Below are 16,798 nucleotides of genomic sequence, written 5' to 3'. Positions count from 1 at the left end.
TCAAACTCTTATTGCTTGCTTTTAATTTTACATGACCACCATTGTTTTAATAAGCATAAAAATGTAGCCACTGAATTACAAAGTTTAGAACCAACTCATTTTATAATATACTGAGATGTACACGGCTAGCTGAAAGATAGAAAGAGATCTGCACCACACCAGGTGCCAGGAAAGCTATGACATGGGACGAAAAAGTCCTAGTACCTACAATATGTCATACCTTATGCTAAGTTCCAGGAAAACAGCAGAGAACAAAGCAGACATGGTACTCACTCTTATATAACTAATGGTCCAAAAGAAAATATAGACATTTAACAAATAATCATAAATTTGATGTATGGTGGTGAGAACTAAAAATGGATGGGATCTAATCTAGTTGAAAGGTTATGAAAGACACCTTTCTGATAAAAGACTTCTAAACTGAAACTTGAAAGACGAAGACAAGAAGGCACTGGGCATAAAGAGATGAAGAGAAAGCAGTATTAGCAAATGGAATAGCAAGTTGCAAGACTGAGAGATCAGAGAAAAAATACAGCATACGCAAACTATTTAAAGAAGTTCAATATAATTAAAATGTGGGAGATGAGACTGCAGAGGCTAACTGAGGATCGATTTAGAGTTCTGTATGCCACTGTTAAGGAATGAGGACTTTACACTACAGAAAAGAGTCAGTCACTGAAGGGCATTGAGAATGGAAGTAATATGACTTTTAGTTGAGATCATTCTCAGTACTCTGTGGAAAAATAACAGGTGTGAGGGAAGAAGTCAAAGTGGTGAGTTTAGTCAGAATGCCAATGAAACAGGCATTTAAGAGATGATGCTGGCTTAGATCGGTGCTACTCAAACTGTGATTCACAGACTAGCAGCCCAGGTCACTCTGCATGAAGATCAACAAGAGTTTGTGTCAGGGGCCGGCCCCATGGCTTAGCGGTTAAGTGCGCGCACTCCGCTGCTGGCGGCCCAGGGTTCGGATCCCGGGCGCGCACCGACGCACTGCTTCTCGGGCCATGCTGAGGCCGCGTCCCATAAACAGCAACTAGAAGGATGTGCAGCTATGACATACAACTATCTACTGGGGATCTGGGGGGAAAAATAAATAAATAAATAAAATTAAAAAAAAACAAAAAGAGTCTGTGTCAGAATTTATGTTAACACCAACTCTAAACATACTGTGGCTAGAAGTATGTTGATCTGTATTTTGGCAAAAGCTCTTGTAGCATCAGAGACCAGCACTTTGAACAACACTGGCTTAGACTAGGGTGGTGGCAAGAGAGTGAAAGACAAAAGGATAGATTCAATAGAAATTTAGGATCTGGAATCAATAAGATTTGGTGATAGGCTGAAAGGAAGAGGAATAAAGCATGACTCCATATTGTCTGGCTTGTTATCTTACAGATAATGTGCATTATGATAAGTAATTTAGATCTTTAAATCGTAGCATCTACTTGTAACACAGGAAAAATTCCTGTTCTTTTTACAACATAGAGCAGCAGTCAGAAAAAATGAGGTAACACTCGACAAACCATTCCAATTATGCTACGATTACTAGTATAGCCTTTCTGCTACCTGAAGCTATTTTTGCTCCCCAAATGAGACTCCGGGGATGGAAATGCAATGAAACAAAAATCAAAAATGGTCCAGGGTCCACAGAAGCTACCTTGATTTGGAGGAAGCACTTAAGTATTACAGACCATAATTAGTTTGAGTGGAAAGAAAGAGAGGTGAGACAAAGTAAAGACAATTGATTTAATGGTTTAATAATGAATATTTAATGGTATAATAATGGAATGAAATAACATGGCACAAGAAGTTAAAGAGACAGAGCAAAGGTAGATTTAAATAAGATATACAAACAGAAGAGTATGGAATTTAGAAGCAAAGATGGGGGATGCAGTTTTCAATGGCAGCCATGACATGGGAAGATTCTACTTCTTTTAATCGTTTCTTACCCTCCCTACATAACGATAATAAAAAATGTAAATGATGTGACTAAAAAGTAGATAAGGAACCTATTCAGAAAACCTGTCTTTGAAAAAAGTCTTTCAAAAGAACATTGGATATAGTCTTAAATATACCGAGAGCCTGTCACAGCATTTGAGCCACATGTGTATTGATGTATTTCAGCTAAATTATCTTGATAGCTAAATTAATTACTTTGAAACTGCTACTGGAAAACACTTAAAATCTTATACAAATGTACATGCACAATACAATCCTGCTATAGCCTCAAGAGCACAAAACTTCTGGACCTAAAGCCTAAAGCAAACAAAAATGCAAAATAAAATAAGCCTATATAATAGATAACTACAGATACGACTATCCTTAAAAATAAACATTTCTTTATCACAAATACTAAGCTTTTCTAACATTATGTTAATGATACCAATTTGTGCCATCTATAATGCTACATGATACTGCTAAGTTATGTCAGTATTAATAACATTAGCTACATATACATGTGTGTATATGTGTGTGTGTGTATGTACATATCCGCCATTGAAAAATATCACTACTTCAAAAAAAAAGCTCTAGACTTACTAGTTTTGCCTGTTGAGCATTTACTGGATCACCATACTGGAGAAGAGCTTGAAACTGGTTATTTTTTGTAAATGTGATTATCTTCAACACAGCACCAAACTTAGAAAATATCTGTTAAAACATTAAAATCAAAACATAATTTATCTACTGTATTATTATTTCTCCAATTTATAGGCAAACATAACAATTAAATTAAACTTACTTGGTGAAGAACATCAAGTGTTACAGGGTAGTACATATTGTCAATAATTATTCTAAGCACTGGACTCTGGGCTGGAGTCACTGCACTCTCACTAACTGTGGTGCCACTAAGAGGAGTATTTGCTGTCTGGACAGCTGTCACTGCCTGAAGAACTGCTTGAGCACGCTGAAAATCAAAAGATAAGCACTTTAGAAACACACCTAGTATTTTCACTTATACTTTGCTACATGTTACACTATAAGTTCATTTCTTTTCTAGAACACATATAGATTAAACAAAATTTAACAGTCACTCAATAAATACTTTTGAGCACCTGCCACAAGCCAGGTATTGTCTGTTTATAATTCAAGTATTCTACTAGTGTTTACTTCAAAACTATTATCTAGGGTTTGAGACCAATGCTGAACAAGCAAAGATAGGCAATGTAATTTATTCTTGAAAGAACATGTAGTTTGGTAGATTCATATAATGAGAAAATGTTTTGAACAGAAACTTTTAGAGAACAATAGAACTTCAATCTAACATTATTCACTTCATAAAAAAGGCACATGGTAAATCTTAACAATGGAATTACTAGATTATCCAAAAGAACTCCCATAAAGCTTATCACTTCTAATACAATCTTAAAAGAGGAATATTCAGGATACATGGTTTTTCATAATACTGTGACTTCTGACAACAAAATTTTTAGAACAGAAATTGATGTAAAGCCATAAAATTTTCAGGAATACACCATAAATTATAAAATACACTATGATTTTATGTATGACTAATAAGATATTGCTAATTAAACCATGACAGATGATTATTCTGAGACACATCTTGATTTCTGAGATTTTAAAATATGAAAATACATACAGAATTGAAGAAATACAGTATTTTTAGGAAATCTGTCAACTAAATCATGTTAAATGCTCCAAAAACACTGCCTTTATTACTCTTATGCCTTTCCTACTATTACTATGACAGATTCACTGATAAGGAAATAATTTCGTTCTACCTTATCTGGGGTCAGAAAATCTATATAAAGGCAGATAACTGTTAACTATAACAATGACAAATACCTCTACATTGCTTTACAGTTTAAAAAAGCTGTATTGGTAGATGAATAGGAATATAAACAGAGCACAGTGATGAAAAAAAGGAAGCAGAACACAAAAGAATTAGGACACTTATGAGAATAAATTATTCTTGTTTATTCTTCGACAGCACATATACTATGGTGGTAATCATTTCACAACATGTAAGTGTATCAAATAAACACGTTGTGTACCTTAAACTTACACACTGTTATATGTCACTTACATCTCAATAAAGCTGGGGGAAAAAAAGAAACTGTCACTTCACTGAAATATCATATAACCAGGGGATCACACAGCTTGGGATTCAAAGTGACCATGTACGTCCTCATGTAGTCAAAACTCATTATTTAAATGCTAATTAAATAATAATTTGACCTATACATTTATGTTAACTAAAATTACTCATTAATTCAAACTCAACATTTTGAAACATTTGATAAACATTTACACTACTATGGAGAATATAGTTACAAAGAAAATAAAGAGGGATAAAAAGATTTCTAGAGCAATGTTTATTAATTTAAATGTTTGAATATATTTAACCTAATACATATTTAAATAGTTTTTTAAGTAGTTCATTGCAATATTACTTTCTTCATTAGTGAACATGTCCTTACATGTATTTGTCTATTACTACAAGTATGGAAATATCACAACTTTGGTAAACACTAACATCTGCGATTTCAAATAATGGAACACCTTTTTAAAACAGGAACCACAAGATCATGGTATACTACCCAAATGGTACAAAAGGTTAAAAGTTTCCTCTGCAATACTGTCTGCTTTCCCCAACCCACTCCTCACCAATATTATCTTGGGTATCCTTCCAGAGAAACCATCTACATATACAAGCACATCTGTATATATCTACTCCATACAAGCCTTTAAGTATCTACCTATTCCATACTTTTTTCCCCAATACTATTCACTGTTCTCCATCTTCCTTTTTTAGCTTAACAATTATATTCTCCATTATCATTAACAAATAACTGCACAAATTTTTTTTAAATTCAAAAAGCAGAGTTGGCTTGCCAACCTAGATTTTAACTAAACTTCTTATTGAAACACTACATATACACAAAGGACACAAATCACATGTATACAGCTCAATAAAATATCACAAATTGGACATATCTGTGAAATGATTATCTAGGTAAAAGAACATTACCAACATGCCAGAAGCCACACTCATGTTTCTCCCCAGATATGTAAAGGGAATCACAGAGTATGTGTTCTACTTTAGTCTGGCTTTTTTAAAGATGTACATTCATGTGTTGCAGATACCAATAGCTTGCTCATTCTTTTTGTATTCCAATGAATTTCAACAAATGAATATACCACAACATATTCTACTGCTGCTGAACATGTGGACTGTTTCCAGCTCTGGGCTATTACATATACCATGCCATGAACTTTCTTATACATATCTTTTGATGCATATATGCATGTGTTTTCTCAGGTATGTAACTAGAAGTAGATTTACAAAGTCAAATATGTATATGCTCAGCTTTAATATATATTTCAAGTTTTTAAAAATGATTCTACCAATTTACATTCCCATCACTTACATATGAGAGTTCAAGCTTCTCTACATTATTACTGACACTTGGTTTTACCCATCTTAATTTTAGCCAATCTGGTAGTACACGGTAGTATCTCACTGTGATTTTAATTTGTATTAAAGGTTCTTAAACCAAACCCAATCCACTCTTTGTGGATCAGAGGATGGCTTTCTGGAGGAAACTAGCTAAGGGGAGACCTGAAGATGTCTAGCAACTGGCCATGTGAAGTGTGGGGTAGAAAAGTGGCACAAAGGCAAAGAGGCCATGATATTCCAGGCAAAAGTGACATCACAGAGACACAGTGGCCTCAAAAGACTGAAAATAAGAGAAGGCATGCCAGGTTAGAAGATCTACAACTACTTTGGGATAGAAGCTTAGGCAAATAGGGTGGGAGAAACAGTAGCCATCTCAGAAAGGGCCTTTAACCCAAGTGTGAAAAGGATCTGCTACAGGGGAGTAACTTAGATTTGTGCATTTTACAAAGATATCTACTTGGCTGTACTAGGGAGAGAGAATTCAAGAGGGAAAAGAAAGTAGATTAATAAGAGAGCTATTACAGTAATACAGCCAAGAGGTGACTGTGTCTGAGGTATAGAGTAGCAAGAAAGATGAAGAAAACAATGCAGATATTAAGGAGAATGAACTGACTGGACTTGGTGATTTGATGAAGGGTTACGGAAAAATTCATGTTGACAAACATATTCATCTGCCTCTCTTCTATTGTGAAACACTAATAAAAATGCCGATAAATAAATACAAAATGAAATAAATGCAAACACTGGAGAGAGAGAAGGTCATCATTACCTGAGAATAATTTTATCAAATTCCTAGAACACAGAAAATGAATGGAACAAAACGAACAGAAGACACAGTGAACATATAACAAACATGGTTTGCACTGGTAACAACCACAGGAATCAGATTAGAAATTGGCAGGTTCACAGGAGGAATGAGGGTAAAAACAAAAGGGTTAATACAAAGTCTGGCTAATAAACAAACAGCAAAACTCCTCTTCCTCCCCTCCCCCGAGCATCTCCCCAGCTTATAATTAAAAACAAAAACAACAACAAAATCCTCCCTTAAAGGAACCAGAAATTCTATAGGGAGTTTTGCTGGACCAGAATAAAGATCTCTTTGGCATGTGGGGGGTTCTCAGCTTAGTATCCAACTCCTTGTTACTTTACTCTACAGGAAAGCATCTAAGTCCAATAAAACCTAATTGTTTGTTCTGAAATACAGACAAGGAAGGGGAGAAAGGGGAAGAGAAGGAGAGAGAAAACAAGAAAAATGTAACAGCTAACATTGAAGAAAATATGAGATAATTTGAGTATAGTGAAATATTTAAAAAATACTGTTAATTAGTATCCTTAAAAAATTGTGAAGTTGTAAAACATGACAAGTTGCAAAGTAAAAAGGATGATCAAAGAAGATTAAAGCGTTCTGAAAATTAAAAACATGTCTGCATAAAACTTTTTCAATAGAAAGAACTTCACATTGATTGTTCCCTGTGACTGGAATAACCCAGACTAGAAAAAGTGCCTTATTCCATAACCACTTTGAAGTTTGTTACTCAAATGTCACTTCTTAATAGGGCTTTCACGGGTTATCCTATTTAAAATTACAAATCCCCCTCCCCTACATACATCTATCTACAGATGCCTTATCTTTATTCTTTATACAATCCTTTCATTTGAATATTTTAAAATGAAAATGTATTCTCTAATTACTGAAAATACTAACATATAAAATAAAATTGAGATACTAAATGCCACTTTAAATTCTAAGTAAAGAGAATACGGAATAGATGTTTCCTTTTGGTGTATTTCTTCACGATAAATTCTTAAAGTACAACTTCTGGTTCAAAAGGAATAAAATTGCCAAATTCAAAAAAAGAGAAAGCTAAAATTTTAGCCTTATCTTTTAGACAAAAAGTTTTAAAAGCTTATTTTTCATAAACTATCAAAATGATCTTGAGTCACTTTTTATGAAAGTTAAAATCTATGAGGAATTATTTTCCATTAAATTTTCAATGAGACCGAGTCAGGTAAGTTTAGATTTTACTGAAACAGAAAAATATAATTAGCTAAAAAACGATATTAAAAGAGCCAAAGTTTTTAGACCATTACTGCAGTCCTATATATTTAGGTCTAAAACCATTCTTATACTACTTTTTTAAAATATACTAATTTTAAATAATTAATATCTTCTACATCACATTCTTAAAAGATCAATAATACATTCACATATTCTCAATTCTTACATTTTTTTCCCCAGGAAAACCATTAACATATCTCAATAGGAATTTTTCCATAAGAAATTAAGATCTATAAAAAGTCAAATAACCAAAGGCACTGAACTTTACACCTTAAATTATAAGCAGCAGAGCTGTATAAATACTTTATGCTAATAAAAAGTCCTAACTCATAAACACTTTCTATACAAAAATCTTAACTTGCAACAAAAAAAAGATTTTGACCAGGACTTGAAAAGCACTGATAAAATTCTATTTAATTCATCCAGTACCAATTTAAAATATGAAAACAACAGACCACACACACTTTTTGTAAATTAATATAATATTTAATACTGCAAGAAAATGTCTTAAAAATAACAAGAAAATGCTCACAAAAACATCTTCTGAATGGTTAAAAATTTTATTTTCTGTTAATATGTTCATGAGATTCTAAATATGTTCTAGGCCATTTTATTTATGTACCTACACATACTCACTTGGTTTAATGTATTATCTGTTTTTAGTTCTTTGTGATTGGAGTACTGGATATAAATCGGTTGGTTACGAAGATGAGGTGTCACAGCAGAATAGTAATTAACCATAGTAATAGCTGCTTCCTCTGTTGCTAGTTCCAAAAATGCCTGAAAATTTAAATAGCAAAAATGTTAATAATACTATGAATTAAATTCAAATGAACTTCAATATCTGTGTAATCTATTCAGCTAATTAGAAAAATCAGTATCTAGAATATAACTTTTCAAGTTACATTTAGATGCTCTAATAAGTAAAATTAGAAATCCTTTATTGAAGCTTAGATATACAACTAAAGCTAACCTCAGAAGAAAGTTCTTTGAGTACACGGTGCTTCTGCCTTCTACCTCTGATTTTCCATACACCACAAATGTACTTCCCTCAACAAAAGCTAAAGAAAATAAAATCTAAACATTTTTTCTAGCTTTAGAATTTTACCACTCCTAACCCAGAGAACATAAGAGATCCCAGTCATTTTTAAAGCAGTATAATTTAACGAAGAAAAAAATTAAAAATTAAATGTCAGATTATTAGTAACATTAACAACATTTAAGAGAATGCTAAATTTCATAGATTCTTCTAAACAGTACCATTAGAAATTTTATAACAATATTTGATTTTTAATATACCTGGGCCCTACTGCTATAGGTACATCTATGCAATGAAAAATATCTAGGATTAATGAGTATTTTCTGCTAATGCTATCAGAAATATTTCTATGGGATAAACTTAATGGAAAAGATGCTAGTTAGTGCCCCTACTGATTTCTGATATTACAAAGAGCAGAGCCGCAATAAAAGAAATACTTCATTTGTATTTTCCACAATCTCATTATAATAATTGTTCAGTTAGAGTCCTAAAGTGAATTCAAAAGGCAAAATTTGAAAACTATGGTGAGATTCATTATGGCTCCCTAGCACTAGTTTTCCCCACACAGCTACCAGGAAAAGTCAGAATAAGACTTCTCTTAAGTTCTTTTAGAAAAGTAACCTACCATATTCTACCCCTGTATCAGGCAATAGCTAATTCACATCTGCTGGGTAGTTTGGGGCTTAGTATTTTATAAGTCCTGAAAGAACTATACCTGATTTTTTCCTTTCAGCATAAGGATGTTGGTCACCTTACCAAAAGGTAAGCCTAAAGCAATAACTTCAGTTTCTGTCACTTCACCAGGTAACTTTCTAATATGAAGTACACGTGAAGGAGCACCATCCATTTTATCTTCTCCTTTAAATTTTTTACTATCATTACCATTGGCTGAAAGACATTAAAAAAGAAGTCTTTATTATTACTTTTCCTTATTTGCATAAAAAACACAAAACAAAGTTAAAAAAAAAACACAGCTGAGTATACTTGAATAATTCCTAAAAATTCAAAAACTGGGCTTTCAAAGAAATGAAGAAAATCATATCCACCAATTATTATTAAATGAAATTATCAATTAATTAACACTACTATTGGGTCAGTATGTTTATGAACAGTATATGTAAAGGGTAACAAGCAATATGCAAATACATTAAAATACAATTTCATAAAGAAATTGTCCAATGGCTAAAGAACACAATTAGTCTGTAATAAGATGATTAATTGCAAAATAACAAAAACACAAAAAATGGGAAAAATTTGACTTAGTAAAAATTAGGGAGATTATAATTTCACCTGAGAAATTATACATTGCTCAATTTGAAAATATTCTACCCAAAAATGAGATCAAAGAAAGCAATGCTGTAAAAATGATTATGCAGTCAATCCACATTATGGCTTACCTACAATGAGCCTCTCCTAACTTGCTGATATTACTACCTAATCTACCTAAATATTTTGTCTATCAACATCTATATACTATAAATTATTCATGGACTTGATTAACTTATTCTGTTACTTTGAGCTTTAAAGTAAACTGATATATTTTACTTAACAAATTAAAGTTACCTGCCTTTATTCCACAGCTTCAACAAAAATAAAAATCTTACTAAAGGGGCAATAAAATAGGTGACGTTTTACGGAAAACTGTTTGAAGAACTTGCAGTCTATTCACTATTCCAGATTGGTGGTTATCTTCTAAGGACTCAAGGATATTTCTGAGACTCTAAAATGAAGAATCCCGATACACTGAAAAATAAACCTGTATACTCCATTTTGTATATCATTTTGGGTACTTTATGGTACTCCCCAAAACATTCCACACTATCTATAAACAATATTATATATATAAAATATATAAATATCCAATAATACCTATAAAACTCTAAGATCATCTTGATCTCTAAGTGTCTTCAAAATTCATTCACACATTGATTCTTTAAACAGTTACTGAGAATCAAGAATGTGTCTGGCACTGTTTTGGGCTCTGAGAGTATAGCAGTGAACAAGATCAGTAAGATCCAGGATACTGGGAGAGGTGGACTAAATAGCACATGAACCGGATAATTTCTCACAGTGATTAAGAGCTACGAAGAAAGGAGAGTGATGTGATTAAAGGTGATTTAGCTGAGGACTCGAAGAGGATGGTGTGACTGTGACTTGACTGGATGAATCAGAGAAGGTATCTCTAGAAGATTATACGTGAATTTACCTGATAATTTACTTGTTGAGTTATACTTAAGTCATATTTTACTCTAAGAGTTTCACTCAAGTTTATATATATGAATGACCAGCCAATGCACTTAAAAATCCCCTTTGCTGGCTTTGGCTTCTGAATACATTACCATGAAAATCTTGCTGGCTAGCTCCTCATCGCTCCAGAAATATAAAACACTACAGGAAGCTCTCCACCACACCTCCTTTCATAACTAAGGAAGATTTGCGCACACACAGGCATCCGAACTTATCAGAAAGAAGAAACAGGGTACATTTTCTGTTTTGTAGCATCTTACCTAACAAAATCATCATTGGGTCTGTTAATTGAAAATGTAAGTTAAGCAAGGAATCAAAAAACACATATATACCTTAAAACATATTTTTTTAATTTATCCTACTTGATATTTTCCTTCAAATATTTTAAGTTTTCAGCCATTACTGCCTCAATTACATACATATTTGGCCCTATTCTCTTTACTCACTCTCTGGAACTCCAATTTCACATATGTTGGACTGCTTAATTGTCCCAAAGATATACTCTGCTCTCTCTGGTAAACTGAATAATTTCTGTTCATCTGTACTCAAGTTCACGAACATTTCTTCGGTTGTCTCCAATCTGATATTAGTCTCAATCAGTGAAATTTTCATTTCACATACTGTATTTTTCAGTTAGAACGTTTTCTATATGCTTTCTTTATAGCTCTCCTTTCTCTCTTAACATATTCCTCCATGTATTCACTCATTATTTCAATATGTTCCCTTATAGCTTTAAAAATATTTATAGTCCTTGTCTGCTAATTCCAATACCTAGGTCATTTTGGGGTCTGTTACTATTGAATGCTTCTTCTCTAGTTTAGGGAATGTTTTCATGCTTCTTCACATGATTTATAATTTTTGATGGTATGCAGGATACCATGGATGATAGTTGTAGGAAGACTGAATCATGGTGTCTTCCTTAGGGGGTGGTGTTTTGTTTAGGCAGGCAATTAAATTACTGGTGAATCCTGCATGTCTTGTCAAGCTACACTATCTCAGTTTCTTAACTTGGTCTTATTGTTGTTGACACTTACTATAGCGTGTGATCCTTTCTCTTAAAGCCTGAGCTTTCTGTAGTCTAAACTGAACGTTTGAGGTACTTGGCAAGACGTCCACATTCTGACTTCCCAGAACTCCAGTATCTCAGAGCACTAAACAACTTTTGGAATCACCATTCTAGCTCTCAGCCCCAGTGCAGGTCATTTCTGATAGACTATGCAGAGTCTCAACCTGAGCACATGCAGCCCAGCCATTATTCAAAATTCTAAACGAAGTGAATTCCCACACCAAATTCTGTCCCCTGCCCTAAGCCCTGGACAACTTCTTTTTTCAGGACCCTTCTCCACAAATCCCAGATGTCTAAGCAGCTTTGAATTCCAATCTTAGTCTCTTCAGCTCAGTCAGACTTCCATGCTCTGCTTAGGCTCCAACCTCCCTGTACTACAACAGTAGGGGGTACCCCAAGGCAGAAAGCCAAAATGATCATGAGACTCACCTCACTTGTTTCCCTTCTCTCACAGATCATTATACCTTGTAGTGTCTGCTCATCAATTCCAGACAACAGCTGTCCCATATATTTTATTCAGTTTTATAGTTTTTGATTGGGGGAGGATGAGGAGAGAAGGAAAGGCTGCTACCAGTTACTCTGTCATAGCCCTACATATTAATTTTTAAAACATTTCCATTATCAATCACTATTATGTATTGTTTTAAAAAATAAACCAGCAGAGCAGAGTTACAGACATTTGAGCCTATTTGTTCAATTATTTGTACATGGTACTTTGAATATCAAAATCATGGCCTAGTAATTTTGCTTTGTAATCATGACATGGAAAAGTCAGTAATAATGATGTGTGGACAAATTTATCTTCACATCATTATGACTATATTAGGTAAGTACTTCATTTTAATTTTTACTTAACTGAACTATCAGGAATGTGTACGTGTGTGCCAAGGTGTATGTATACACAAGCAATGGCTATCTGAAGGAAATTAAAATGCTTCCAGTCTTTTACAATCTCTTTATTGCCAAATACAATTAATTCTGCAAGCAAGTAATTCAGGAGAGGGTTTAGAATAAACGAACTTTGATTTTAAGTAAAAAATGTAAAATGTAAGGTCTTAAGGCAAACTAATTCAATCATCATCATCATCAGATTCAAATTTTGGTCCATCAGCCATAAAACTAAGGCCTAAAAATTAGTCTATATTTGTTTACAAACAGACATTACAAACAACCAACGTTACTTCAGACATATACAATGTAAGGCAAAAAACCCTAACTATGAAGATTAAATAAATCATACAAGTAGATAAAGTAGATTTCCAAGTAGATAAATAAAGGAACTCAATTCAAAGAATTAAAATATTGTTACAGCAAAGAAGAAAGGTTGTAAGCACACAAAAAAGACAACTATGTAGTTGAATCTTTTGGTTTTTATTTACAGTTTGGGCTTTACGGCTCATGGGATACAGAATACTTAAAATTATTCTAAGACACGCAAACACAAAAACTAAAAACAAAAATACAAAAGTGGTAAGAACGAGGGGACTTGATAACATGAAAGAAAAAGAGTTATATTCTTGTGATAAAAAAAGCAATCAGACTTAGTCACTTGCCCACAGAAATCATCATCTTCAGGTTTTTTCACTTGACACATATATACTCTAGTAAAATTTCCTCTAAAATGCTTCAACAGAAAGCATTTAAAAATAAAAGCTATTCTGGTAAAACAGACTACATTTTATTTTTAACATTCTGCCCCATAAAATGGCAAATAATGACAGACTGTTAAGAGAGTAACACTTACCTGTAACCACCATGCTGCTCATATTAGAGTTTGGACTACTGAGAACACTGCCTGAGAGTAGTTCGTCAGATCCTCTCTATAAAAACAAAAACACATTAGCACAAGACAACTTTAAATTTAAAAATATTAATCTGAAAGCTTGTCACTTATCTGTAACTTTTCAAATAGTCACTGAAAAACAAATGTCAGGTATTACACTATTGGAAATAAGTTAAAAAATTTAATCTCTAAAATAAAAAATTAATTCCACTTTGTCACTCTCTCTCCCTATTCCACAAAGCCAACAGTTTTTCCTTCCTTCCTTTCATCCAGTCTACAAGACAATAAATAGGAAAAACGATTAGATTCCATAATCAAAAGCTTTGGAGAACTACCACAATTTCTTCATAAACAAACTAATGCCACACCAGCTGGACTTTTTAACAAACATTCTGTGAATCTTCCAACCCTATAGCCCTTTACTCATCCAGATAACTCAGAAAATCAGAAACTCCATAAAATTAGAACTTTATATATTAGCGAATTGGATAACTAATCATCATCATCATTAAAATTAACAATTAGGTATATACTTCAGTGGCTAGAACACTGAAAGCAAAAGCAAAACATATGGAACGAGAAATTTCTTTCTGCCAATATAAAAAGAGATTAAATCATGTCTTTAAATCCTTTAGAGAAAGGGTTATAAATTCATACTTTCTGAGAACCGCACAATTGTTCAAACCAGCCAGTGCTGTTTTATCTATTTTAAAAAAGTGTGTATTTACAAGAATATGTGTGAAAAGACTAATATTTAAAATAGCTAAATCAACTGTTTTGCCTGTTTTAAGTATGTGTATATTTACATACATGGGTATTAATATTTAAAATAGCTAAGTCAATACTAGCTGATTTAAACAACCAATCAGAACAAAGAAGTTGAAGGCAACTATCAAAATGAAAAAAATGTATAAAGGAGATAATTTATCAAAGCATTTCAAAAAGTCCAAAACAATCCAAATTAACTATAAACCTTATGCTAATTTGTTTAAACTCATAATTAATAAGCTGTATTATAACAAACACCAAAATGGTAAACAAATATTCACAGGTCATCTCCCTAATTGTTTTAAAAGCTTTCTACTCATTAACATTGAATGTTCAACAGAAATACAAGCACGAGAAAAATAAAAACACAGTATCAAGCCACATTAATCCATATTTGCATCATATCTAATTTATCAAGGTATGGAAGATTCAGTATGGCATAGTTTTATAAGGACATGATAAACAGAATTAGATACACCAGAGATTCTCCAAGTGTGGTCCCTAGACCATTAGACTTGGAAACTTGTTAGTAATACATGTTCTTGGATTCACCTCAGACCTGCTGAATAAAAAACTGAGGGTCGAGTCCAGCGACCTGAGTTTTAACAAACCCTCCAGGTGCTTCTGATGCATGCTAAACTTTAAGTACAACTGATATGTATTACTGGTTCACTATCAACAATAAAAATGTTTCCTTTTTCTTCTTTTATTTTTTCAGAGCGGTTTTAGGATTACAATAAAATTGAGAGGAAGGAACAGACACTTCCCATACACTCCCACCCTGGACACATGCGCAACCTCGCTCATTATCACACTGCCCACGAGAGGGTACATTTACTACCAAGGATGAAGCTACACTGACACATCATAATCACCCAAAGTCCATAGTAAACCTAAGAAGTTCACTCTTGATGTACATTCAATTGGTTTAGACAACTGTATAATGACATATACCCATCATTATAATATCATATAGAGTATCTTCACTACCCTATAAATCCTCTGTGCTCCGCCTATTCATCCCTCCCCCTCTTCTTATTGTCTCCATAGTTTTGCCTTTTCTAGAACGTCATATAGTTGGAATCATACAGTATGTAGCCTTCTCAGAGTGGCTTCTTTCACTTAATAATATGGATGTAAGGTCCCTTCATGGCTTGATAACTCATTTTGTTTTAGTGCTGAAGAATATTCCATTGTCTGGATATACCACAGTTTAATTATCCACTCACCTACTGAAGAACTCTTGGTTGCTTCCAAGTTTTCGCAATTATGCATAAAGCTGCTATAAACATCTGTGTGCAGGTTTTTGTACGAACATAAGTTTTCAACTCCTTTGGGCAAATACCAAGGAGTGCGATTGCTGGATCATTTGGAAGTGTATATTTAGTTTTGTAAGAACGGCCAAATTGTTTTCCAAAGTTGCTACACCATTTTGTATTCCCACCAGCAATGTATGAGGGTTTCTGTTACTCCATAACCTCATCAGCATTTATGGTTATAAGTGTTCCAGATTTTGGCTATTCTGATAGGTGTATAGTGGTTATCTCATTGTTGTTTTAATCTGCATTTATTTCCCTGATGACAAATGATGTGGAGCATCTTTCATATGCTTATTTGCCATCTGCATATCTTCTTTGGTTAGGTGTCTGTTAAGGTTTTTGGCCCATTTTTTAATCAGGTTGTTTTCTTATTGTCGAGTTTTAAGAGTTCTTTGTATATTTTGGATAACAGTCCTTTATCAGATGTATCTTTTGCAAATATTTTTTCCCAGTCCTTGGCTTGTTTTCTAATTTTCCTGATAGTCTTTCACAGAGCAGAAAGTTTTAATTTTAATGAACTCCAGCTTATCAATTATTTCATTCATGGATTGTGTCTTTGGTGTTGTATCTAAAAAGGTATCATCATACCCAAGGTCATCTAGGTTTTCTCCTCTGTTATCTTCTAAGAGTTGTATCCATTTTTGCATTTTACATTTAGGTCTATGATCCATTTTGAATTAATTTTTGTGAAGGGTGTGACATCTGTGTCTCAATTCCAGTTGTTCAAGTAGATGTCCAGTTGTTCCAGCAGTATGTGTTCAAGAGACTATCTTTCTTCCATTGTATTGCCTTTGTTCCTTTGTCAAAGATAAGTTGACTATACTTCTGGGGGGCTCTATTCCGGGCTCCCTATTTCTGGGCTCTCTATAATGTTTCATTGATCTATTTGTCTATCCTTTCACCAAAACCACACTGTCTTGATAACTGTAGCTTCACAGTAAGTCTTGAAGTCGGGTAGTGTCAATCCTCCAATTTTGTTCTCCTTCAATATTGTGTTGGATATTCTGAGGCTTTTGCCTCTCCATATAAACTTTGGAATGTTTGTTGATATTCATAAAATAACTTGCTGGAATTTTGATTGGGATTGCACTGAATCTA

At 33.4% G+C, this 16,798-nt stretch overlaps 1 protein-coding gene across 5 annotated transcripts in view; it reads right to left on the bottom strand.

Moving 5' to 3' along the window:
• PTBP2 (polypyrimidine tract binding protein 2) overlaps nucleotides 1-16,798 on the bottom strand; it is a 71,273-nt gene that overhangs the window by 29,670 nt on the left and 24,805 nt on the right. For all 5 annotated transcript variants that reach the window (XM_058538597.1, XM_058538599.1, XM_058538600.1 and 2 more), the window contains exons 3-7: nucleotides 13,575-13,650; nucleotides 9,233-9,405; nucleotides 8,115-8,258; nucleotides 2,741-2,905; nucleotides 2,539-2,649 (exon numbers count right to left, since the gene is read on the bottom strand). In XM_058538597.1, coding sequence (XP_058394580.1) covers nucleotides 2,539-2,649; nucleotides 2,741-2,905; nucleotides 8,115-8,258; nucleotides 9,233-9,405; nucleotides 13,575-13,650 — 669 coding nt within the window. The remainder of the gene's footprint in view (nucleotides 1-2,538; nucleotides 2,650-2,740; nucleotides 2,906-8,114; nucleotides 8,259-9,232; nucleotides 9,406-13,574; nucleotides 13,651-16,798) is intronic.

Source organism: Diceros bicornis, chromosome 4 (genome assembly GCF_020826845.1).
Source record: "Diceros bicornis minor isolate mBicDic1 chromosome 4, mDicBic1.mat.cur, whole genome shotgun sequence".
In the NCBI taxonomy this organism is placed as follows: Eukaryota; Metazoa; Chordata; class Mammalia; order Perissodactyla; family Rhinocerotidae; genus Diceros; species Diceros bicornis.
The sequence above is the reverse complement of the archived record's forward strand: the minus strand, read 5'-3'. Positions and strand labels throughout refer to the sequence as shown.